The sequence below is a fragment of the Canis lupus genome, chromosome 36, assembly GCF_048164855.1.
Source record: "Canis lupus baileyi chromosome 36, mCanLup2.hap1, whole genome shotgun sequence".
NCBI lineage: Eukaryota > Metazoa > Chordata > Mammalia > Carnivora > Canidae > Canis > Canis lupus.
This window is the reverse complement of record NC_132873.1, coordinates 21,364,370-21,388,841: the sequence shown is the minus strand read 5'-3', so window position 1 is coordinate 21,388,841 and position 24,472 is coordinate 21,364,370. Positions and strand designations below refer to the sequence as shown.

The 24,472-nt window shown below is 43.3% G+C and overlaps 1 protein-coding gene across 11 annotated transcripts in view; it reads left to right on the top strand.

Moving 5' to 3' along the window:
- The window catches only part of SPATS2L (spermatogenesis associated serine rich 2 like), a 161,225-nt gene that overhangs the window by 90,803 nt on the left and 45,950 nt on the right, over window positions 1-24,472 (top strand). For all 11 annotated transcript variants that reach the window (XR_012024801.1, XM_072812748.1, XM_072812752.1 and 8 more), the window contains 3 exons: window positions 12,081-12,189; window positions 15,364-15,413; window positions 18,030-18,276. Coding sequence is in view for 10 of the 11 variants with exons in the window: in XM_072812748.1 (XP_072668849.1) it covers window positions 12,081-12,189; window positions 15,364-15,413; window positions 18,030-18,276 (406 nt within the window). In the remaining variant the exon portion in view is untranslated. The remainder of the gene's footprint in view (window positions 1-12,080; window positions 12,190-15,363; window positions 15,414-18,029; window positions 18,277-24,472) is intronic.

Sequence of the window (24,472 nt, the reverse complement as noted above, 5' to 3'; positions counted from 1 at the left end):
GCCTTTTTTTTTTCTCACTAATAAGTCGAAATGTGGAATCCATCAGAGAAAGTAGCCAGACAGAGTATTTACCCAAGTCCTAATACTGTGTGGGTGCAACGGGCTGCTGGAAGCACTTCCAGGGGACCCAGGGGCTTGCCCTGGTCTGAATTATGTACAAGTCTAGCTGGTAGTTCTGGGAAAGTATGAGGGGTCAGCCCAATTACAGTCAACACACAGGTATGTACTGAATCCATGCTAGCTAAATGGGTAAAATGAAATGTGTATGAAGCTCTTTGCTCGTCTCCATATGGATGAGAGGGACCACTGCTGCTAATAGCAGCCATTTGATATATATTTTTTTAAGCCTGGAAGTATCAGATTAAAGGTCAGAATTTGAATTATGAAAAATTTATCATGGACTGAAATTAAAAGATTTAAGACACTTTGGTTATTGGATTTTAATTTCACTATTTCTTTAGATAGGAGAAAAGTCCACATGAGTACCTCTTGCTCTCCAAGTCATTTCTAAGAATTAAAGAAGTGATGTAACTTTAAGCTATTGGTTTTCATTTAGTATTATAACAACAGTTCAGTTAGTTCGCCTCCCTCCCCCACCTTCAGATGTTGAGTGACTTGACAAAGCGTAGACCTCGAATTGATGGAAAGAAGTCTGGGTGGTGGTTGTTTTTAACCCTTGTGTGCTATTCTTCAATGGCTGGAACAACATTTCTCCCATTGAGAGATGGGGTCTGTGTCCCTCCCCCTAAAATTAGGTAAGTTTTTGGAACTGGTTGACTAGGGCAGTAGAAAGGAGATAACACCGTCGTGTGACTTCTAAAGTGGGTGATTCAGCATCTTTCTTACCAATTGGAACACTTGTGCTGGTCCTCTGGGATGCCATATAAACAACTGAATTATTCTACTCCCACCGTGTTGTGCAGAAGCCCAGGTTAGCCCGTAAGGAGAGGCCACATGGAGAATGCCTGAAGCTCCATAAAGAGAGAGGAGAGATGCCCGGCTAGATCCCACCCATACCTGCGTCCCTCGGCCCGGCTATACCCGCTCCTCCATCTGTCTGCACAAGAGACCCAAGCCAGACCTGTGCAGCTGAACTCCCAAATTCCTGGCCCACAGAAATGTTGAAAAATTACAGACTGGTTGTTGTTGTTGCTGCTTTAAGACTTTATTTATTTATTCATGAGAGACACACAGAGAGAGGCAGAGACACAGGCAGAAGGAGAAGCAGGCTCCATGCAGAGAGCCCGACGTGGGACTTGATCCCGGGTCTCCAGGATCAGGCTCTGGGCCAAAGGCAGGCGCTAAACTGCTGAGCCACCCAGGTGTCCCTGATTGTTGTTTTAAACCACAAAGTTTGGGGGTGACTTTTTATGAAGCAGTAGCTATCTGGAGTACGCTCTCTAAAAGTAAAACTGTCATAAACCGGAACTGATATTTTTGAAGTTATGGTGTTGCGTAAGTAGTGGAGAATGACTAGATGACTAGATGGTACACACAAGTGAATTAGTGGATAGGTGAGCAGTCTACACCTAAAAAGAGGTCTGCCTTTCGCGATCCTCTTTTTCTTCCGTACTGTCCCTTACCCTTGTGTTTCTCATTCATGGTTCTCAGTTTCTGGATGGACATTAGAATCACTTAAGAAAACAAAAAAAGAATCAATGACTAGGCCTAGATTTAATTGTCAGAGATGGGACCTAGGTGTAGGAATATTTTTAAAATTCACCAGGCAATTCCAGTTTGCAGCTAGGGTGAGAATCGCTATTTGATGGCGAGACGGTGCCCAAATCTGTTTTTCCTGGCTCGGTTCTTCCTTGGAACTGCAGATTCAGAGACTGAGCTGCTTTCTGGGTATCTGCATATGTAGAGACCTCACAAACCCCTCAAGTAGAGTGCTGCACCTCCCCCAGGGCTCCTTGTCTCTCAAATGATACCACTCTCCACATAAATGGTCAAGCCAGAAACCTGGGTCACCCATTGTCTTTTGTCTTCCTCATTCCTTGCAGCTACATAATACAAATTAGTCACTTCTTCTGACTAATTTGGGAGTCATTCTCTATAAACTGCCCAATCTTGGGCTATTTTCTGTCCACTGGACACTGCATCAGAATCCTGCCATCCACTTGACCTCCTCCCACTCACCCAAATGGAAACAACAGTGACCTTCTTAAATATGCAAATATCACTCTCTTCTTCTGAGTAAACCATTCAGTGGCTTGCCCTTAAAATGATGAAGCTTGCTCAAAATGATAAGATGGCTTACAGAGCCCTACACATCTTTGCCCCATGCCTTTTCGATCCAGCTTCAGCTGAAATCCCCTTCCTTGTAACATGCAATGCTCCCACTGTCCGGAAGCTTTGAATGTGCTTCTAGTCACTCTCCGTTAATAGATGCTGTATGCTCTTCTTGGAACACTCCATTTCTCCCCGTCCCCGTCCCTTGTGGCCTTAATCACCCTTCATCCTCAGTGCTCAGATGGCGCTTCCCTGACTCTAGATGAGGATAGGCTTCCTTGTTACTGGCACCCAGAGCGTCTCTATGCCTTCTGTAGCATTCCTCAAGCATCCGCCTTCCTGCCTTCCTGCCTTCCTGCATTGTGAACTCCAAAGCCGGTCAGGGAGTGTGTCCGTCACCACCTACAGTCCAGCCTTTAGCATAGTCTGTACATTGTGACTGAATGAATGAATAAGCAAATGAGCATGGGTTAAGAGGTGAACATCAGCTCGGAAGGAAGTTCTTGTAGTAATACTCTGGCCTCTGTACTTGGCTCTGACCCATCCAAGCTTCAAATCAATTGGGATAAGGTATAGAAGATACCAACTGATTTTAAAAGCAATACAAAGTTAGAAGGAATGGCTAATGCATTCTCTGGTTTTTTTTTGGGGGGGGGGTGGATGGGGGGATGGCAAAGGCAAGGTTCCAGTGGATAACAGCTGGCTTGAGGGATGGGTCAGAATTTACAGATTGAAACTTAACAAAGATGAATGCAAAATCCTACACTTGCATTCTGGCTGCTGCACAAGTATAGGACAGGGGACACTTGGCGAAGAAACGGTCCACGGTGCGTTCATTGCAAAGGAAGCTCCGTTTTAGCCAGTAATTGATGTGACTTCTAAAAGTGCTAATGCCATCTTAGATTCCTTTAATGGACAAATGGAGCCCAACCAGGACAGCTGCAGGTCCCACAGTCCTCTGCTCTGGTCCAGCCACTCCTGGAGCAGTGTGCTTCATTTAGAACCACATTTCAGTCAGATGCTGGACCACGGTGGTAAAAGCTTGGGAAGCACCACTGATTAAAAAAACAACAAAACAAAAACCCAAACTGCTGAAGAGAATACATAGAGAATACATTTACTCCATACAAGATGGCATTCTGGGGAACACTTTGGTCCCTCAGAAAAAGTGAAGGGCTGGCTGGAGGGAAAGGATTATATTTACACCCCAGAAGACTGGGACCAAGGATTGGCGTATCTAACATCGCATCTCTGGCCACATCCTTCTTATCATTGGCCTCTCTCATCCTCCATCCTCTCCCTCCCTTTGACATCTGCTCTGTGTTCTTGACAGGATTCCTCATCCCTCAGCCTCTCCCTTCTCTCACTCCATCACCCCCCTTCATAGACCACAGAAGCCTCCATCAGCTCCATTTATGATTCTCAGCCCCACTATCCTGGAGTCCTAAGATGTACCACCGTGTTCCATAGGGTCTGTAACCTTGAATCATTCCTTTTCTCTGCTCCTGCTCCTGGCTTACTGAGAAGTGCTGTAAAGACCATGACAACTCTGTGTCCAGCACTTGTGGAGACCCTCACTCCTGCTCTTCATTCTTGCATTCATCAAGGCCACTCCTCTCACCTTCCCTGAGGCAGCTCTAGGCCTGTTCCCAATATTTAAGCCCTGAAGCGAGCTGTAAAATTCACTCAGGAAATCATTTCCTTACATTCTCCTCTTCACAATCTCAAGTTTGTATTATACCCTCCTTCCTCTTCTTTCTCAAAATTCTGAGAATGAGAGGGAAGACTGTCCCCTCCTTTCAAAAGCTTGCTTTCCCACATGGATTTTGATACCAGTTTTCTTTCATTTCCTCTGGGGCTTTGTTTCATAATTCATCTCCTGTCTTTCCTCTGCTCAAATTCTATCTCATTGCCGGCTCCTTCCCTCAGTCTGATAAACATACTCACCCATTTTGAGGAGGCTAATTGTGCAGTGATTGTTTTAAGATGGTTTGGAGAGACATAAAAACCCAGCCAGAGAATTCCATCAGAAGGCTTTTTCCAGAGTCCGGGCAAAAAGCAAAGGGAGCATGTGAGGGGTAGTGAAAGGAAGCATAGAGAACATGTGAATCAGAGAGGATTTCATTGTCAGAATGACTTTTGTCTGGTTGTAATTTATGACTTTGCCTTATTTTCCCACTGTTTTGTCAGTTCCTGGGGGCAAAGATTGTGTCAGATTCATGTCACTTTACCTCACAAAATCTGGCTTGAATGAATAGTTGGAATTCCCTCAAAATACATGTGTGTGGTAGGGAATGCTGCCCTTTGAAAGGCATCTTCTTTTAAAAGATTTTATTTATTTATTCAAGAGAGAGAGCACAAAAGGTTGGGGAGCAGGGGCAGAGGGAGAAGCAGACTCTCAGCTGAGCAGGGAGCCCACCACGGGGCTCCGTCCCAGGACCCCGAGATCATGACCTGAGCCCAAGGCAGATGCCTAACCGACCGGAAGCATCATTCCTGGAGGGTAGACATTTTCTTAAAGAGGTTAGTTGGCAAGCCAGGGAAAGTCATCCCTGTATTAGGAAGAAGAAAGGAGCAGACCTTTGCTCCTCAATTGTGCTCCCCTGTATTAGTTTCCCTTCGTTGTAACAAATCACCACAAATTTAGTAGCTTTAAACAACACGAATTGATTATCTTACATTTCTGAAAATCAGAAGTCCAGAGGGTTCTCACTGGGCTCAAATCAAGATGTCAGCAACAGCTGTGTTCCTCTCCGGAGGCTCTAGGTGCAGAATTTGTTTTCTTGCCTTTTCCAGCTTCTAGAAGCTGCTTGCACTCCATGGTCATGCCCCCTTTCCTCTTCAGACTTAGCTGATCAGGTCTTTTTCACATTGCATCACCCTGACATTGACTCTCTTCCTCCTCCTTCCACCTACAAGGACTCGGTAATTATATTGGGATCACTGAGATAATCCAGGATAATGTCCCCATTTCAAAGTCAGCTGCCCAACAACCTTAATTCTGTGCATCCTGAATTTGTCAGGTAACCTAACGTATTCACAGGTTCCAGGGGACCAGAGCATGTATGTCTTGGGGGTCCATAACCACACTTACCACCTCCTTGGACAAGCAGCCTCTACATCACCCAGGAGCTTATTAGAAATGCAGAATTTTGGGCTCTGCCCCAAGCATCTGAATCAGATTCTGCATTCTGATCAGATTACTAGGTGATTTGAATACTTTAAAGTTTTGGAAGTCACAACTAGACTATCTCTAAGATCTTCTCTACTTTAAACTATCCATGATTCTATGAAAATTGCATTTTTTTCCCACCTTCAAATCTTCATTATTCCTTCTAATCCTGGTTTCCTGCCAAAAAAAAAAAAAAAGTTAATTTTGATTTGTACCCCTGGTGTTAATTCCCAAAAAGTCAGCCAAGTAGAACATGACAACACCTCATGCATATTTTTTTGCTGGCAGAAAGTAGATGTTAGAAAAGGCAATTAAATTATAGAATTATCCATGATGCAGAGGTACTGGTCTACAAAGAGTATTTTCTTCCTCAGGATTCATAAGAGAAGTGCCTTCATTAGCGTGAAGATATTAGTGGTCCAGCAAGTGAAGCAAAACATACACAGATGAGCTGTTTTTAAGGCGTCTCTGAATGGCTCAGCATTTGAGAAATGTGACCAAAGCTGATTATAAAATTCCTTTCAAAGTTGCAGGAATGGCAAACTCATAAATAACTCTGGCTCTCACTGATGTGAAAAGGAGGTTGCTGGCTGTTTGATTGCTGTCCTTGTTGTAGGGGATACGATTAAGCTGCAAGATTGCAAGCTCCTCAAGGCCGAACCAGCCATGTACAATGCCTGGTACCTAGGAACTCCATCCATTGTGGGCTTGAATACTTTTTAATACTGTAATACTTTACACTGAATTTCAGAAATGCACCGGGAAAGAAGTGGATAAATAAAACTGGAATATTTCATTGGCCATCTTCCTAGACTTCCTACTCCCTTTGGTTCATTCACTTGTTCATTCATCTATTCAGCAAACATTTATGGATCATTTACTGAATGCCACCCATTGTTCTAGGCTCCCATCAATATAAAACTATGGTCTCTGTCACTCAGGAGCTCATATCCCAGTGAAACAAATAGTCACATAAGTAATTATGCCAACACGAGTGCAGAAAGCAGTATGTGAACAAGGCTCATGGGCCTTTTCCATTCTGTTCCTTTCACATTCTAACTGGATTTATCTGGAAAACCCTCTATTTCTCCCCTTTGCCAATAGAATCAATTATTTGGCTTTATTATTTTTATCTTCAGCCCTCGCTGCTAGCGTTGCATCTAGGCACTTGCTGCTTATCGTGGAAAATGAAACCCTCTCAAACCAGTGCAAGTAAAAGAGGGGTTATTAGGTCCAGCATGGTCTCGTGGGACTTCAAGGAAAGTGAGAGGAGCAGGAAAGGCAGGAAATGAGGCAGCTCCAGAACAGCCCCGCTTCATCTCCACTCTGTTCTCTCTCATGGTGTTAGATAGTCCAGAGTCCCAAAGGCTGACAATCCGAAGAGCCCACTCTGTCTTTCCTGACAGGCCGCTCCCTGACCCCTGTGACCGGTGTCACTACATCTTGATTGCTTCCTTCGTATCACTCACTTAGCGTGAGTTGCAGTTATGTATAGTTTAAATTTACACATTCACATGTCTTTTCCTGTGTACATTTGTTGTGATCATATCTGTTTCGTTACTGCTGTATCCGGCCACTAGTACGTGCCTGACCATAGAAGGCATTTAGTGAGGGAGTAATGAAAGCCTTGGGTCTGCTCACCGTTCACTGAGGCTGTGCAGGAAGTTTCTTGAGAAGTACCAGCACCCTGGCCACATGTTCTTTCCATGTCAAAGACACTCGAGAGGGACCCTTCTCCCTTGTGGCCCAATGTAAATGCGCCAAGACGTCTCTTTTTGAAATTTATTGAGCAGCTAATATATGCCAAATTCTATATCAAACACTTTACATGCATCATCTCCTTTCGTTTTTACTGAGACTCAAGCAGGTAGTATCCTCATTCTACAGCGACAAAACCAAGTTTTAACAGCTTAAGCAGTTCATCCAAGGTCCTAGGGCTTGCAGGTAGGGGGACCGAGGTTACACCGTAGGTCAGTTTAAGAGCTGTGTCCTCTGTAAAGTATTCCCTCCAGGCAGGCCTTACTGCTGCTCTCTCTGTAGTACCACATACCTTGTTCATGAAGACGGCACTTTCACGTGCAGACGGCTCTGGCTCCCCTGCTACACTACGCTGTCCCTCTTAGGGCAGGAACTGTATCCTGTTCCCCTTTGCATCCTCAGCACCTGTCACTTTGTGGGAGCTCAACCAGTCTCTGTCTGTGGGGCTGACCTTTGCAATGACAGGCAGTTACTATGCTATTTCATATTTTTTAAATCTCACAAAATACTATGAGTACCTAAAAGGAAGTAAAATTACCAGGTGTCGCGAATAATCCATCCCATCTCTGTTATTGAAATTTAGAGGACATACGCAGATCCTCCCCACCCCTGTAACGTTGAGGTCATATCACAGTCAACTGACCCCCACCCCCATGTTATTGTGGATGGTACATGCAGAGTGATGGGATGGCTCAGACCTGCTGGCAGGATCTTCCTTTGACTCAGAACGGCAGATGGATACAGCTACGAGCTGACATTCTCTCACTCAACAAATAGTTAAGTACCTACTACGGGCCGTCGTTAGTCAGATGCGGTGGGCGTGTTGAGCATGTGGAAAAGTCTGAGAGGAGAACTCTGGCCCTCATGTCGCTTACCATTGAATAAACACAGTGCGTACGCGCTTAGGATAGAGAGCAGAATGTGCTAAGTGTAAAGAGGCACCTACTGATAAAGTCTGTGGGAATTGAAGGGGGGGTGACTTCCAGCAGGGCCAGTAGAAAAGGACTTCGTGAAACACGTGGCATCTCAGCTGGACCCTAAGATTCAGACAAGCAGACACCTTTCGTGTCAAGGGCAAAGCACAGAGGTGGGGGTGGGGCCTTTTGGAAGGGCAGTTGAATGTGAGACCATAGGGAGGTAGCTTTATTCTTAAGAAAGGGAGGAAAACGCCATGGCTGTGCTCTAGAAAGTGCAGTCTGGGGTGGCCTCGGAGTGAATTTGCGGGAGATACTGGAAGCAGAGGGAGCAGTTATTCTAAGTTTATTTGATAATACTGGGTCTCTCTGATCACACAGCTGTGTAGGTGGATTGAAAACTTTGGTCAGGGAACCCTTTTTTGAAACCCAGACATAGTCTGAGTGACTCATCAGTAAGCCAAGAAGACTTTCTAAGGAGTCATCACAGACAGGCTCAAAAAATGCACACTGTGAACGAGGAAACCTGCTAACAGCTCTTAAACCAGACAACTCAAGTCCAGGGGAGGTCGGGTAACGTGGGAAACTGCAACCAAACAGCGTCTGTGCACGCCAGGCCGCCTCGCTGCTCGGTGCGGGCGGGATGCCAGCGGGGCGGGCCTGAGGCCCAAGCGGGCAAAGCCTGCTGAGCCAGATAGAAGGCTCCAGAGAGAAGAAGAAGGAAGGGGAGCTTAAAACTCAGAAGGTAAAATCAAAACAACTTCTGAGGCGCGAAAGGCAGATTTCGCAGTTGCAAACCGAATTTGCCAGGCCAGGTTTAACTTGGTAGAAGCCAAACGAGGGAAGTGTGATTTGAGAAAGCTTGAAGCAGCTGCTGGAGGACCCACCGGCTAAGCGGTCCCCACTGTCACCCAACAGTGCGCCCCTGAGGGGCCCGGCGAGGGCCCAAGAACCCAGAGGGTGTAGCCACTGGGCTGCCAGCCGGCCTCCATGGGCGCTGCCACTGCAGGCACCCGCTCGGGCCGCGGGCCAAGTGAAGGCCGCAGACCCAGTGAAGGCCGCAGACCCAGTGAAGGCCGCGGGCCGAGTGAAGGCCGTGGGCCAAGTCAAGGCCGCAGACCCAGTGAAGGCCGCGGGCCGAGTGAAGGCCGTGGGCCAAGTCAAGGCCGCAGACCCAGTGAAGGCCGCGGGCCGAGTGAAGGCCGCAGGCTCTACCAAAGTCCCTGCAGGCCTGAAGTTTGCGAGCGACCCATCTGCGACCTACCATCAGTCATGTGTTGATTGTCCCTTCCTCCAGGAGCTTCAGTTCTCTACCTGCTCACTGTAACCCCGCCTGTGTCGCCCACTCCTTATTTTTAGGGTCACTTCATCATGAGGCCTTGCGAAGGTTTAAACGCTTAGACCCCTCATTATGACTCTACTGTGTCCTGAATCTAGTGACACTGCGAGGTTCCTGTGTTTTTACGCGCACATCTGAGCACATAGGACTTCTCCGTCTTTCTCAAAGACGTTTTCATTGGAAAATAGATGGTAGCGAATTTATAAATAAGAAAGTGGAAAAACAATACTATGCTCTTCACATTAGCCAAGCCCTGTGATGAAAGCGAACGCAGAGCTTGGCCTGGAAATTCACTAGAATTCAATATTACTGTGGAATATCTAAGAATAGGCAGAAATTCTTTTTTCTTTTTTCTTGTTTCTTTAAAACTTGACGTCCATGTCTTAAGTATCTTCCTCTGAGAATTGTATGCAATATTCATTGTTAGATTTGATATCAGAACTCAGTTATTGGCAATTTTCTTAGGATATGTTTGGAGCTAGTGTATATAAAATGACAAGGATGGATGTTTTCCATATATGACTGTGGTTATATTTTTTTTCCTTTTAAAGAGGAATAGGCAAGGGCTGTATAAATGTCTACAAGGGAAGTGTCTCCATAAGCTGTGGTTTATATATTATGTTTTACTTTAACATAATAAAAAATATGTTCTGCAGAGGAGAGATTGGAAGCAGGGCCAACACTTATTTTATGTTTCTTCCATAATTCTGTGTCTTTACTGATCAAACAACTATGCAGGGAGATTGAAAACTTTGGTCTCATGTAATTTTGATGCAGTTAACATAATTAATTAATAATTATTGCACTATATAGAAGGGTATGGCTGATATAGTAATAATAATGTAATTATCAAGAAATTTTATGTAATACTAACCAACCATGATGGCTTGAAATACTAGAATTTTATTTAAAAGAACTTCAGGGGCACCTGAGTGGCTCAGTCAGTTAAGCATCTGACTCTTAGGTTCAGCTCGGGTCATGATGTCAGGGTCCTGAGATCAAGCCCCCTGTTGGGCTCCGCACACACTCAGCACAGAGTCTGCTTAAGATTCTCTCTTGCTCTGCCCCCCACCAAATAAATAAATCTTTAAAAAATAAATAAATAGGGGTGCCTGGGTGGCAGTTAAGTAGTTAAGCGCCTTCCTCTGGCTGAGGCCATGTCCCAGAGTCCTAGGATGGAGTCCCGCATGGGGCTCCCTGTAGGGAATCTGTTTCTCCCTCTGCCTAAGTCTCTGCCTCTCTCTGTGCAAGTCTCTCATGAATAAATAAATAAAATCTTTAAATACGTAAATAAATAAAATGTTTCTTGTTCTATCTCTATCTCTGTTAATGTATAAGTGAAGATATCCTTCTAATGTAGTTCTTTTATTTATTTAAGAACCATAAAAGGTGAGAATAGAAAAAAAAAAGGAATCTTGAGTCGCATACATATAAATATATATATTGCATTGAAGTCCTTGGTAAAACCCATATGTTTAGCATTTATGATTGTCAAGTTTCAGAACCAGCTTTCTCATCAATAGTGTCAGACTTCTATACGTTAAGTACTTATAGCTTATGCTGTTTCCTCACGATAATCTAAATACTTTTGTTTAGTGATCTATGTGAAACAGGCCGCCTATTTTCTGACATGATTAGAAAATGGGCTATATTGCTTAACTAAATGTTCTGCTCATTAGACTCACATTACACATATCTTACCCATGTAATCCATAGTCCATGAATCTGATCACAGTGAACTGTATATAACTCTAAAACTCAATTAGCTATAATTTAACCATGATTTCATGATCATCATTATGGATACCACTTACCCTTGCACATGCAGACTAGAATCTATCAGTAGCAGCTACAGTAATCCCCATGATAGAAAGTTGGGTGAGCTAGGTTTTGCTCAGGTAAGTAGAGCATCCTGTAGTAATTCCAAGTTCTGTGGGATAGAGGTCAACTGATTCTATTAGTAAAGAGTATGTGCTAAATTCGATTAAGAAATACTTATAGGTCATTAAAATTTTATTATAAACTTGACCTGTTGAAATCCTTAGCCCTTACTTTTACAACGTTTTAAATGTTTGATTTTTCAGAAATACGTTTGGGAACATTCTATATTATGGCTAAGATTGCCATTTCAAAAGTATAGTGCCCCACATTTTTATAACTCTATAAACATTAACGGAGTTTTACAACACACTGGTGTGAGCCTTGACATGACTGCTTCCACTGTGCAGATGAGAGAAGCTGAGGCATGAGGCTATTTTTGTAAATTTTCCAAAGATACCCCCTGAGCCAGTGGAGAGGAGAGCCTGAAACAGAAAACAATCTGTGTCTTCACTGAAAACACATCCTGTATGCATCTGTAGTCTTGGGGGTGGGTTGGGGGTGGTGGGGTAGATCACAAGACCAGAGTTGGCTTTTCACACTCACTAGTACGGTTCCCACAAGGAGCTCTTTGTGAAAACGTGTACACAAATAAAAAGGATATCGAGGTGATTACTAGGATGAATTTTTCCTCATCTGAAATGCTTGAGTCTGCTTAATGGCAAGAAGATAGATGAGTTGGCTTTTTAAGGCCTTTCTAACAATTATACTTCTATCCAGTGAGAGATTCATGGGTGAACAGTATTTAAAGTGTTTACCTTTCTTTTTCTTTTCTTTCTCTTAATAGATCTATGCAGTTCGATCAGTTGTTCCCAACAAAAGCAATAATGAAATTGTCTTGGTGCTACAACAATTTGATTTTAATGTAGATAAAGCAGTGCAGGCCTTCGTGGATGGTAAGTATACATGACCCCTGAACCTGTTAGAACTAAATATTTTATACGTTCTGTATTTTTTTCCTTCAATGCATTGAATATCAATTAGTTACTAATAATTTAATTCTCATAAAAATATGCTAAGCTTTAACAACACCTTTATGAGCTCAATAGAGCAGAATTTGGGGTTTCTTTTTCTCCCATTAAAAAAAAAGGAAAAAAATTGTAGCTAGTTTCCAAGGGATACCTATTATAATGACACTAATTCTGTTGTCCACCAGTCTTTCCAATGTGTTATAAACATGTCCTTTACTTGATGGTGTCCTTGTGCATGGAGAGTAGTGCACTTCCTTCCTGATGAACTCTTCAGCCAGCGTAGTTCTCCTTGGCCTTACTGACTGCCATCCTTGAACTCGATGCTTACATAGTCTGAAAGGACTGGTTTATTCTTTAATACCCTTAGTTTTTGATTTTGAGATTGCCTAATTAATCAGAATATCAATTTATCTCCTCTACCTTTAGAAACTTTTTGCTGCCTAAAAAACAATTTTCTTTAGACAGCCCATTGCCTATTCCTGAAGTCTCAGGAATAGGTTTGTCTTATAAATTTATAACCTACTCCCTTATATTTTCTATAAATTCCGGGAAAATTATTCTCCTCTCCTATTTGAACGAGCTCCATTTATGCACAGAGATTTCGTACTTGTCCTTGGTTACCATATGTCTTCTGTGCTGGTAATAGTTTCTATGTTTTAAATATGGACCAGCGAGACATAATCTGGGTCAGGGAAGACCTGTCACACATTTCTCAGCTATATCCTATTTGTACTTTATTTGTTAAGGATGGTTTGATTTACTTACTTTTCCTAGGACCAGAATAATTTTCCCAAGGTTCTTACAAGTATAATTGCAATTCAGGCAAAGTCTTGAAACCAGGCAACATTTTCACATTCTGATATCCACAATCAAGGCTTAGAGTCCTAATTGAATTTAAAAATGATTGTCATTCAAAAATAGACTTGCAGGCAGACCTAGAGTGAGTAACTTTTCTGGTTTTTTTTTCTACCTCATGTACTAGCAGATACAGAATTTTGAGTTGGAAGGAACAAATAGTAGAGAATCTGATATTAATCTGATTTGTGGCATTTGGTGCGATTCGTCCCAAGAAAAAAATTTTGGAAATCTGCACATCAATTCACTTGCCAACATCGCTTGCATGGAAAACAGCTTTAGGAAAAGAAAAAAGTTATTATCCCCATTCCTCCCCCACCCTTACTGGGATTAAAGCCCCCACATTCCCTGTCATGAAAGTTTTTTTTACAAAGTGACCCTGATGAAATGCACAGATGCCCAGGAACTGAAAGGCTGTCATCAAATCCATTGGTACTTCAGTAAAGCACCTTTTGCTTGTCCTTGAAATTGTCACCTTGTCAGTATTGAGATCTGGTTAGAGAAACTCATTGATTTGCTGAGAAACCTCATATGACCTTTGGTTGGGGACCAATTGGAAAACTTGTTTAAAAACCACTGAGATTCAAAAATATTTGTTAGGAATCACTTACGAGACATAGTAAAAGCACTATTTCCAAGTGGCTTCAAAAGCTTCAAGCAGTTTCAGTGTAATTAAAATTTAATAATAACAGTTTCAAAATTCCCTGTGAACATGAGTATGTTTTCTTCAGAATTACTCTCTTAAAGCTCATTGTCCAAATTGCAAATAGAATTTATGTCAAAATATGAAAATTAGAGGAATAATTGAATATTGCACTTAAAGCAGTAAGCAACTCACCTCCTTTCTCTGATTAAAAAGAGCAGTACTTAACACTTTTTTTTTTAATTTAATTTTATTTGGAAAACTGAAGTTTAGCTGTAAGAAGAACTACCCTAATGATTATTAGCCTGGATTGACTAACCGGGAAGTCTAATAAAAGTGACTTCTTAAGGTTCTTCAAAAGGAAAATACGGTGAAACACTCATTCTCTGGGCAAATGAGAGAGGGACCAGCTCAGTCAATAAAAAGTCTGAATTATAGCTTACTTTTAAGTGCAATCTTATTATTTCAAGTACATGTAACTCTGAAAGCCTAAGAGGGGCATTGAATTGGAAACTTTGAATAGATGGGAATAATTAGCCTGTCTAAATGGCCTTCTGCTTATCTAACAGTGACAGTGGACCCAATAATTGGGACCCTACTAATTTGAAATTTGTTATAAAGACCAGCCTGAAGTTTATCTTTGTTTAGCCAACACACTCATCGTAGAGGACTGTTAGTATAATGAGATTGTATGAGAAGGCCTAAAATTGTTAAAAGAATACATTTAAGAGCTACTCTTTTAGCAGTACTACTACTTATATGAAAACAACCGATGTACTTACTACCAATAACTTATTGTTGAAATTACCAGCACCACCCCCACCACCCTGCTCCACCCAGTTGGAATGAGCAGAGAACTTTGTTAGACCATGTGGAAAGTTATCATAGCCGATCAGCAGTAAACATGTCTTTTAAAATATTTTACTGCCTAATCAGGTTAGGCTTTTCCTCTCTGAGTCTGTGCATTGCCACATATGTACGTGAACAGCACCGAGAAAACCTGGGATCAACTTGTCATATGAGGAACTTCCTTTGTTTGAAAGTGGAAACCTTCCGAAGAGCACATCCCATCCCCACGCACGGTAACTAGAGCAAAACCAACATCAGATAATCTGTCCTCCTTATCACCCCGAAAGTTGTGAACATAGTGAGTGGAGGCAGAAAAAGAGCAGGAATGGCCAAACAAAAAGCTTTGATTCACTTGGTTAATAATATTCAAAATCCCATGTTTGGTCTGGAAGATTACAGGTATTTTGATTCATATATCAAATAGAACAATTTTAATTCCACCTATGGCAACGAAGCTAACAGAACATTCTCAAGATATATTTCATTTTCTCTAAGACAACATAATGATAAAAAGGTAAGCTTCGTGTAGTGGGGCTTAATACTTTGATAAAACCAAGATCATGCAGTGAATTAAATGAAAATCTGGAAATAAAAAATGAAACTGGCATTTTTATTAAGGTAGGATGTCTCAAAACAAATGAAAAAGCAAAAAAAAAAAAAAATAGACTTGCTACCAGGATCTAAAGACAGATGAATTTTGTGTGGTGTTTTATTACATGAATATGTGTTGAAGACTCTTTGTCTTTGTCTAGGCAGTGCAGTGCAAGTTCTAAAAGAATGGAATATGACGGGAAAAAAGAAGGTAAGATTAATATTGATTGTAAATGAATAACATCTCCAGTCAAAACTTTCTTGGTTGTTACCACTTAAACAAGGTTACCCATTTTACACTTCTTTCAAACTTGTTGATATGTATACGCAGAGAGCTTGCAAATTCAAGCCTCTCTTCACTTACCAGCACCCTCACTACTAATAATGCCCTTGTTTTCCTTTCGAGCCTTTTGAACCACCAGGTGTGCTTTAGAAGTCCCAGAGTTTTCCTTTTTAAGTATTAAGGGGAGCCCAGCCGGTGAATTCAAAGGATTCAAGACGTTAACTTGCCTGAACATATTCCATAGCACAAAGGAAAAAATTAGGGAGTGTTTTAAAGATACTTGAAAAGCTCTAAATATATTTTCACATGTTTTTCCAACTGAAAGAATCTGTCCAAGGCTGCCTTTTTTTTTTTTTTTTTTTTTTTTTTTTTTGCCAAGCTCTAAACTCGAGCTTTAACCAAAGGGAAAGAAAAGAAAATACTTTAAAGTCATAGGAAGTTAGGGACCTGTTTTTCCTTCTTGACAACCCTGGCAAACTGCTCTTTGAGAAGAGAGGAGGAGATTTTACTCTGCCCTATTCGAATCATTTTGCTTTCTTGGCTAGTCACAGAGTCTGCGTTGTGGGCACCTGGGGGGTGTGCCTGGGTGCACACCGGCCCTCTGTGTCCCGCGTAGAGGCCTGCCTCCTGTCATGAGCACATGTAGAGCTCACTGGCTCCTACAGGGCGCGCCACTCTTGTTCCTGGCCTGCAAGCTGTTTTATGACTTTCACAAGAATTCTGATTCTCTTTTCAAAGTCACTGCTCCACCCATTCCCATTATTCCCCAGCCAGGCCTGGTGTTTTGGGTATCCCACAGTATAATAGGACCAGTCTATACCCTTCCCCACCAGGGAAGATCACAGGCCTGCCAAACAGGTTTTCAGCCAACAAAAAGCAGCAAGACTTTCATAAAATCCTGAGATGACTGAAATTACCCTTCCTCTTTTCTTTTGCCCCCTAGTTTTATGTGGAATAGGGAGAATTACCAGGCTTTTTTTTTTTTTTACCTCTGTGAGTCACCCTCTTTGACAGTCTCTGCTTATCTCGACTCCTGGCTTCGCTGGCATCTGTGCGAGTGACGATGACTTACGAGCCATCAAAAGGCAGTAGTTACACGTCCCTGGAAAAATTTCAGATGTGGGGTTTGGGGATCAGCCTTCTCTGATGTGAGAAAAACAGGGCAGACAGCAGCTGCCCACCCAACTCCCTAGTCAGTCCCCATCGGAGAGGTTCATGGAGAGAGTCTCCCCGGCCCGGCAGCCGCCAAGCTTGTGTGGGAATCCCCGGCGCCAGCCCTTCCCTTTGCCCCGTGAATGGCTTCTCTCAGCGAGACGAGCACTACTCAGGGGCCTGATTGGGGTTTCAAAGGGAGAGAAAGGGAGTGGGGAGAAGTAAGAGAAAACAGTCTCCTTTTATTTTTTCTTTTCAAACGTGTTGAAGAACAAAGCCAGGCTGATGTTCAGCGGGAACTCGCTGCTGCAGCAGTGGGCGAGCCAGGGTCTGGTCTGAGGGGTCAGGCGTCTGCTCTGATTGGCCAAGGCCTGCCCCATCCTGAATGTCCAGGACATAGAGCACCCCCTGGGTGCAAAACCCAAGTCAAGGAAACCATACAGCACAATTGGGAACATCTTCTTGATTTACTAGAGATGATCGTGTATTGACCACTAGGGCCTTTTAGGAGAGCTACAGTAAGACGCTGCCTTATTGTGATAATTGGGGTCCAAAAACAATTTTTAATGGTCTAAAATGCAGGGGTGCGTTATTTCAAAGTAAATAAAGTGAAGCCCTGTAATGTAGTCTGACTAGCAGCTGAGAGGTCCAGGGTTCCGGCTGCACAGTCCAAGTCCAGGTGGACCCCGATCAGCTTGGCATGACTCGAGAGCAGTTGTCTGCTGCAACTGAAGTACTCACGGGGGTGACTCTGTGTCCTGTGGCTGTCTTGCCCTCCGTGGACAGTGGCAGCCATCCCAGGAACCTCCTGCTCGATTGCTGCCTATCTCACGGACTCAACCTGGACTTTGGGACCTGCCTTCGACTTCCTCATTTTGCAAGGACTTATGGCCTTTTTCGTCCTGATTCTCCTACTCACGCTCCTGTCCTCTCCTGGAGGATCAGAACCCCAGAGTCCTCCTTGCCTCCCCACCCACCCACCATCACCTCTTTAAGAAACATGAGCTCTTCTCCAGTGGCACTATATCCGGATTCAAGTTCTTTCAAAACAGTACTCACAAGATTTTACTATATTACCATTCATATATGGAGGGCTTCAGTTTGCTCAAATAATATTTCAGCTTTTGAGCCATTCCTTTCTCCTTTTCCCTTTTAAGGGAGGCTCCTTTGTTTACTGTGTTTATCAGGTAAAAGTTTGCTACAACCTACTGTAAGGAAAAGATACTCACATCCATGTGGGCAGTCAGTAAAGATGCAGGTGCTTTCCTCCATTCTATTCGGGGGCCAGAAAACAAATAAGATAACACACTTGATTTTTATCTCCCACGTTCGCCTTCCATCTCAAGAGTCTGAGCTGAATAATACTATCTTCTCATTTGATTTTCATTCTAGAACAACAAAAGGAAAAGAAGCAAGTCGAAGCAGCATCAAGGCAACAAAGATGCTAAAGACAAGGCTGAGAGGCCTGATGCAGGGTCCCTGCAGCCTCCGCCACCCCAGATACAGAACGGCCACGTGAACGGCTGTGAGAAGGACAACTCATCCACAGATTCTGCTAGTGAAAAACCAGTCCTTATCCCTCGCGAGAAAAAGATCTCGATACTCGAGGAACCTTCAAAGGCACTCCGTGGGGTCACAGGTCAGTAACTCTTATATAAAATTGCTTAGGAGAGAAGGAGGCAGAGGGAACCCACGGAGGCAGTGGTGGCCACTGCTGATACTGCGGGAAGAGAGGGGTCTCCCTTCAACAAGGACTGCTACATCTTCCTGCAGGAATGGGGTTGGGGTCGGGGGGATGTTACGGGGCCGAAGAAGAAAGCTCAGCTTAGTCCTGTCCTAAGTCAGAAGAAAATTTTGTCTAAAGAACATAGTTCTAGTCTGTATTAGGATCATTGGGAAAACAAATTCCACTTAAAAGAAGTTTTCTTTCAAGACACCTTTGCTGGGATAAGGGAGGAATAATTGGTGATAACAGCAAATGTTATTAAAGGGTTGATCAAATTATTTTAACTCCTGGGACTTTATGTCAAGTGCAGAATGTCACCTTCCAGGGTGTTAGGATCTGGAATGTTGATTATTTGTGCTATAGCCATATCTTAATTAATCCACAAAAGGCTACTTTTTAATCAAATGTATGACCTTGGGCACATCATTTCATCTCTACTGTCCTGTTTCCTTTCTGTGAAATAAGGAAACTGTGCCAGAATGTACTAGATCAGTGGTCCTCAACACAGGCTAACCGAATGCTCCACTTTTATACCAAATCCTAAAAAAAAATCAGAGATAATATAATCTACCTAAAAACAGAATTTCAGTAAAGCAAAAAAAAAATTTAAGAAATCAGGAGCAACTAAAATAGAAAAACCTGATAAAATGGTCAGATATTCACACCCACTTAATAATGAATCACTTTGCACTTAACACGGTAGTCTACAGGATATTGTGGACACTGTATTTTTATATTTGACATGTGAAGCAAGAGCCAAAGCATGTTTGCGTGTAGACATACAATCACTATGAAAGCAGCTAGCTGATGCAGGGTATCAAGTCAGATACCAGGACTGCATGCGCCATTGGCCATGTGATCTCCCAAATGGTGCAAAACTCTTGGTCAGTTCTTTTTTTATTTATTTATTTATTTATTTATTTATTTATTTATTTATTTATTTATTTATGATAGTCAGAGAGAGAGAGGCAGAGACATAGGCAGAGGGAGAAGCAGGCTCCATGCAGGGAGCCCGACGTGGGATTCGATCCGGGGTCTCCAGGATCGCGCCCTGAGCCAAAGGCAGGCGCCAAACCTCTGCGCCTTGGTCAGTTCTGAACACCATAAAGTACCATCTTTTTCTTAATTTACCCAGAATTAAATCCTGGAAATCCCAACAAATCCTGGAAATCCATAGGAGAATTATACAGAAAATACTTGGTGTTTATATGTAAAGCATCCAAGAGGACCTGAGAAGGTTCGGGACACAGGGAGATCCTTTGCTGTGCAGGATTCCTGTGATTGTAAATCACTTGGCTATGGATGCAGGCCCCTCCCACACGCACAGATTGTAAAAAATGCCCCATCAGTTTTTCAAAATGCCTCCTAAGTGGTAGTAGATCCCCCAGAGAGGGCCAGGTAATTCCCAAAGTCCTTCTTCTAGTTATAAAGTCCTGCATTTATTGACTCGGTGACTTTCTAAACTCCTCTTACATGCAAAGCCCCGTACTGTTACGCCACAGTAAATTCAGAGAAGGATATGATGCGGTTGAGGCCCAGAGGGAATCACTTTCTGTTATTCTCGAAGAGAAGGCTGACTTTACTGTCTGGGGAAGACAGATGCTACATCCGTGAGTGATCCAGGGAGGTTTCGTGGGCGTAATGGTTATTGAAGGATCCAGAGCCTTGAGGCTGTAGAGGGGCTTTGGAGGGAAGAGCCTGACTGCCCCCGGGTCTGCCGTTGGTAAGGGAAGCAGTGCTGTCCTCTGACAAGCCACAGATGAGCAGGGCGGGGCTCTGGCTAGGAGGAATGCAGTCTGGCAGGAGAGACCAATGCAAACAGAACATCCCCTGGTGATATGCACCGAATCAGGGCTCCGGTGAGGAAGCAACAAATAACTGACACGCTGCACAACACACTAGTTAGCTTTTAGATTGCTTGCAAAGCACCGATTTTCTTCCACAAACACATTACCTACCAGCTCTGTTGATAGTGCTGTGATTTCAGATAATCCTTCCTGCACGGTGCTTCCTTACAACCAGACAAACCACAAAAACAGCTTATTTCCATTTAGAATCTAAATTTTCCAGGAATTTTTTAATTCGGTTTTTACGATCCCTACAATTTTGAGGGTGTCTTGATTTATAGTAAGGGCAGGGGAAAGAAATGAAATAATTGAGTGGCAGATTCCCAACTTTGGTTGTTACTGCTTTCCCATGAATTACTTTCAAAATCTAATTACTCAAGTTGCTGTTTTGATATCAATCATAGACTAAAAGCCTAGCACGTACATTCGTTCATTTCCTTATAATTTATACCTTCTTTCTAAAACAATTTCAGTAACTCTATCAAGTATACGACATTAGAGCAAATTCAATATTGAAGCGCTTCGCTTCACAGTGGTGAGCTGCCTTGAAAGTTAAGTACCCACCAGAGGAGTTCTCTGTACAAGGAGGCTTTTGTCAACTCCAACATGAAACTTTCTGTGAAGACTCCTTTATTGCACAAAGAGCCATCCCAGGGTCCTTTCGGTTTTATTAAGTTCAGCATACAGGTGTTGCAGTGTGTCAGTATTATTTGTTAATATTACTGGGTCAGTACAAATCCATGCTTCATGTCAGTTTTCCTGTTAAAGAATACATGATGATAATGGAAGGTCATTAGATGCTTTTGCAAAAGGAAGGGAGCCCTCCTGGTTGACCATTAACTTCATCAGCAGCTCACTTGTTATGACCATAAATTTAAAAATGAGTTTGTAACTAGTTAGGTTTTCCTCCCCAAAGACAGTGAAAGTTTATCAGGAAGTGGTGCCAGAATTGGGAAATGACTTTGAAATGCTTATCCAATCCATCGGCAATCCCGAGGCCTCTAACAGATATTTCACAGATGGGTGTTAGGTCTTGGACATTATTTTTTTCAAGACTTTATTTATTTATTCATGAGAGACACACACACAGAGAGAGAGACAGAGAGAGAGAGAGAGGCAGAGACACAGGCTGAGGGAGAAGCAGGCTCCATGCACCGGGGAGCCCGACGTGGGACTCAATCCCAGGTTTCCAGGATCACGCCCTGGGCTCAAGGCAGGCACTAAACCGCTGAACCACCCAGTCTGCCCGGTCTTGGATATTCCACCCCATTTGGAGCAGAGCCATGGAACTGGAAGGGATGGGAATGATCCTTTAACCTCATCCCGTCACTGAATTGCTGAGGAAGCCAAAGCACCCCCTCCACCCCCCAGGTTGAGAAGCTGAGAAGAGAACCCACACCCCTGGGGTAACTCTTGTTACTTTGCAAAAACCTGACTCAAATCCATGCAATTTAATGCAGGCATTGGAGAGTTTCTGCTGAAACCACAGGCTCCCTACTTCTAAAAGATGTATAATTGAAAAATTAGGAAAAAGGAATCATAACAAAGCCATATAATGATATTCTGTACTTGAGTGGGTTCGAAGTATGAGCGTAAAAGAAATCTCCCGTCTGCTTGCAGTGGAGCATTTATCAATCTTCCCAATAATGAAACTGGCTCAAGGAAGCTTGCCCCGAATGCCCAGCTGGGCAGCAGGCTGTGAACATGTGGAACGTGTGTTTTATCTTTTTATAACACCTTGACATTCAAGATCTCTCTTTTTAAAAAATTTTAAACAGAATCGTTTTCTGGTAGGGGAGAAGTTCACTTTAAGATACGTGCAGGTGGTTCAGGGGTGTTAGTGTGACTTCCTACGTGAAAAATCACCCAAAGCAGCATCATTTCAGGCTGTAAATATAGCATGGTCGAGTGGGACAATGCAGCCTGTCAGCATGTAGCTTAGAAGTTGGGGAGTTTGATTTAAACTTAGTACAAAATGACTTCTTTAAGCCATGGAGTAGTTTTTTCTGTATTTCAGAATTTTTAATAACAGCTCAAATTAGATCTTTTACATAATCCAATCAAGATCATTCTGCGTCCAAGTACAAAGTCAGACAAGGAGTAGATGAAGATTTATTTTTACCAAAAGTAATGCCAGGGATCATTTTTATTCCTGAGGCCCATCTAAATGTCTAAAGCACATGATGACTTTAGGGTTCAATTTTTCCCAAGTATTTCCTGCTTTACTTTTCTTAAGACTCTGGTCGCTGAAATGTTGAGGCGCTTATCCCTGTGTAGCCCAGGATAGGACTGCAGATCTCTGTGTTGTCTTCCTCCCACTGGACACAATCCCCCTTGAACGGGGAAGGAGTGGGATGCCGGGCCACCGGCAGGCCCCATTGGGATAAACTTTGGGGCGGGCCTTCCAGCTCGACTGCCGGCCAGAGGCTTCCTTGATGTCCCCTCGTCTTGTGAAGCTTCCTGGGAAGCCAGCTCTTCTGTTACTTGTTACCTGTCTCAAACAGAAGGCTCCATGCTGTGTTCACTGACCTCTACAAACCGGACTTTGCAATCTGCTCGGTATCCTGGAACAGGAGCGGCCCAGTCGGTTTGCCTTGACAACGCAGAGTCTCTGTGTTGGCGTGGGCCTGGCACCGAGCTGCCTTCTCGTTCTCAGAGTGAACTGAACCAAATGTGAGAGAAAGGGTCCTGTTATTTTAGAATGTTGGCTGCCTGTCTCTCATTTGTGCTTCTTGTTACACACACACACACACACACACACACACGTGCGCGTACATCTCACCAGACCATTTCACGGTATTTTTATGGTGTGAGGTTCCCTATAGGATTTCCAAGCAGATTTTTTTTTTATGCTGCTGTTGGTCCTAGCCTCAAGATTATCTCCCCCGCTTCTCTAAGCCCTATATTGGACCAGAGGATTAGAAAAGATCAACAAGATGAAAGCAGCTTGCCTAGAACTTTAATAGTAAAGCCAAATGTGTATATTCCAGGATTTCAGCAGTGCCAGCTCTCAAATGGAAGCAATATAATATTGTAGCAGAGAACCAGGCTTTAGCATTAGGGGTGTCTGGATTCGAGTCTTGGCCTTGTCACTTCCTAGGTGTGTGACCCTGGGCAAGTTAACCCCTCCATGTCTCAGTGTGCCCTCCCCGGAAAAATCACAACTATAACCCCACTTTGCCAGATTGTGGTAAGCAATAAATGATTAGCACAGCACCTGGCGTGGAGCAAACCCTCACATTATTTATCTACCTGGTAAACATTTTTAAGCATCCTGACATGTGCCAGCAATTCTTCCAGAGGAAGTGAACAAGACAACAGAGTTTCTGCCCTCAGGGAACTTGTGTCCAATTTGGAAGGTGAGGAGAAGAGATACACAGTAAACCAGAACACAACTAAGCCACCAAGAGAATTCTAGAGTATAATAAATGTTGTGAAGGCAGTAAATAGGGCAGAGACCGGGGCAGGGGCGGAGGGAGTGTGCGGGACTTGAGATAAGGCCCTGGTGTCCCGTGAGTGATGGAAGAGGAGACGCGGGGGCCAAGACTGATGCCCCAAAGCAGGTTCTCTCACACCAGCTTACAGTGGCCCGAGCAGCCAATATTTTATTTAAACCTTAATTAAGGACTTTAGCTGAAACTCTTGCAGAGTTATAACCAAAGGGTTTTTTTTTTACTATTTTTTTTTAAATTAAAGATATAATACTTTATTAACCTCTACAGCTGATAGTATGTCCTGTTCTATGAACATGCATTTGAAAGTTCACATTTTAAAGCACATTCATTGTTATTATCACTCCTCCTTAATTATTGTGTTGGCATCTAAATACTTAGCGTAGCTCCTGTGTAGGGCTGGGTGCATTTCAGTCTCCACATCAGCTCCTGGGGGCACCAGGTCAGGACCATTCAGGTAGCGTTAGGGGAGGTCTGTGACTGCATCTTCCAGGACTAGGACCTCTGCTTCCTTTCTCTGGGTATGATAAAGCAGAAAGAGACAGAGACCCACACAGGATGGAGTGATACCCAGGGCCCAGGAAATGCAAAACCCCTGGGGATATGTTCCTGTCACCTGGGTAGAGTGAAATCCAGAGCCAGCTCCATTCTCCTTCTCATTTGAAAACTACTTTTGTGGGATCCCTGGGTGGCTCAGTGGTTGAGCCCCTGCCTTCCTCCCAGGGCCTGATCCTGGAGACCAGGGATCAAGTCCCACATCGGGCTCCCTGCATGGAGCCTGCTTCTCTCTCTGCCTCTCTCTCTCCCTCT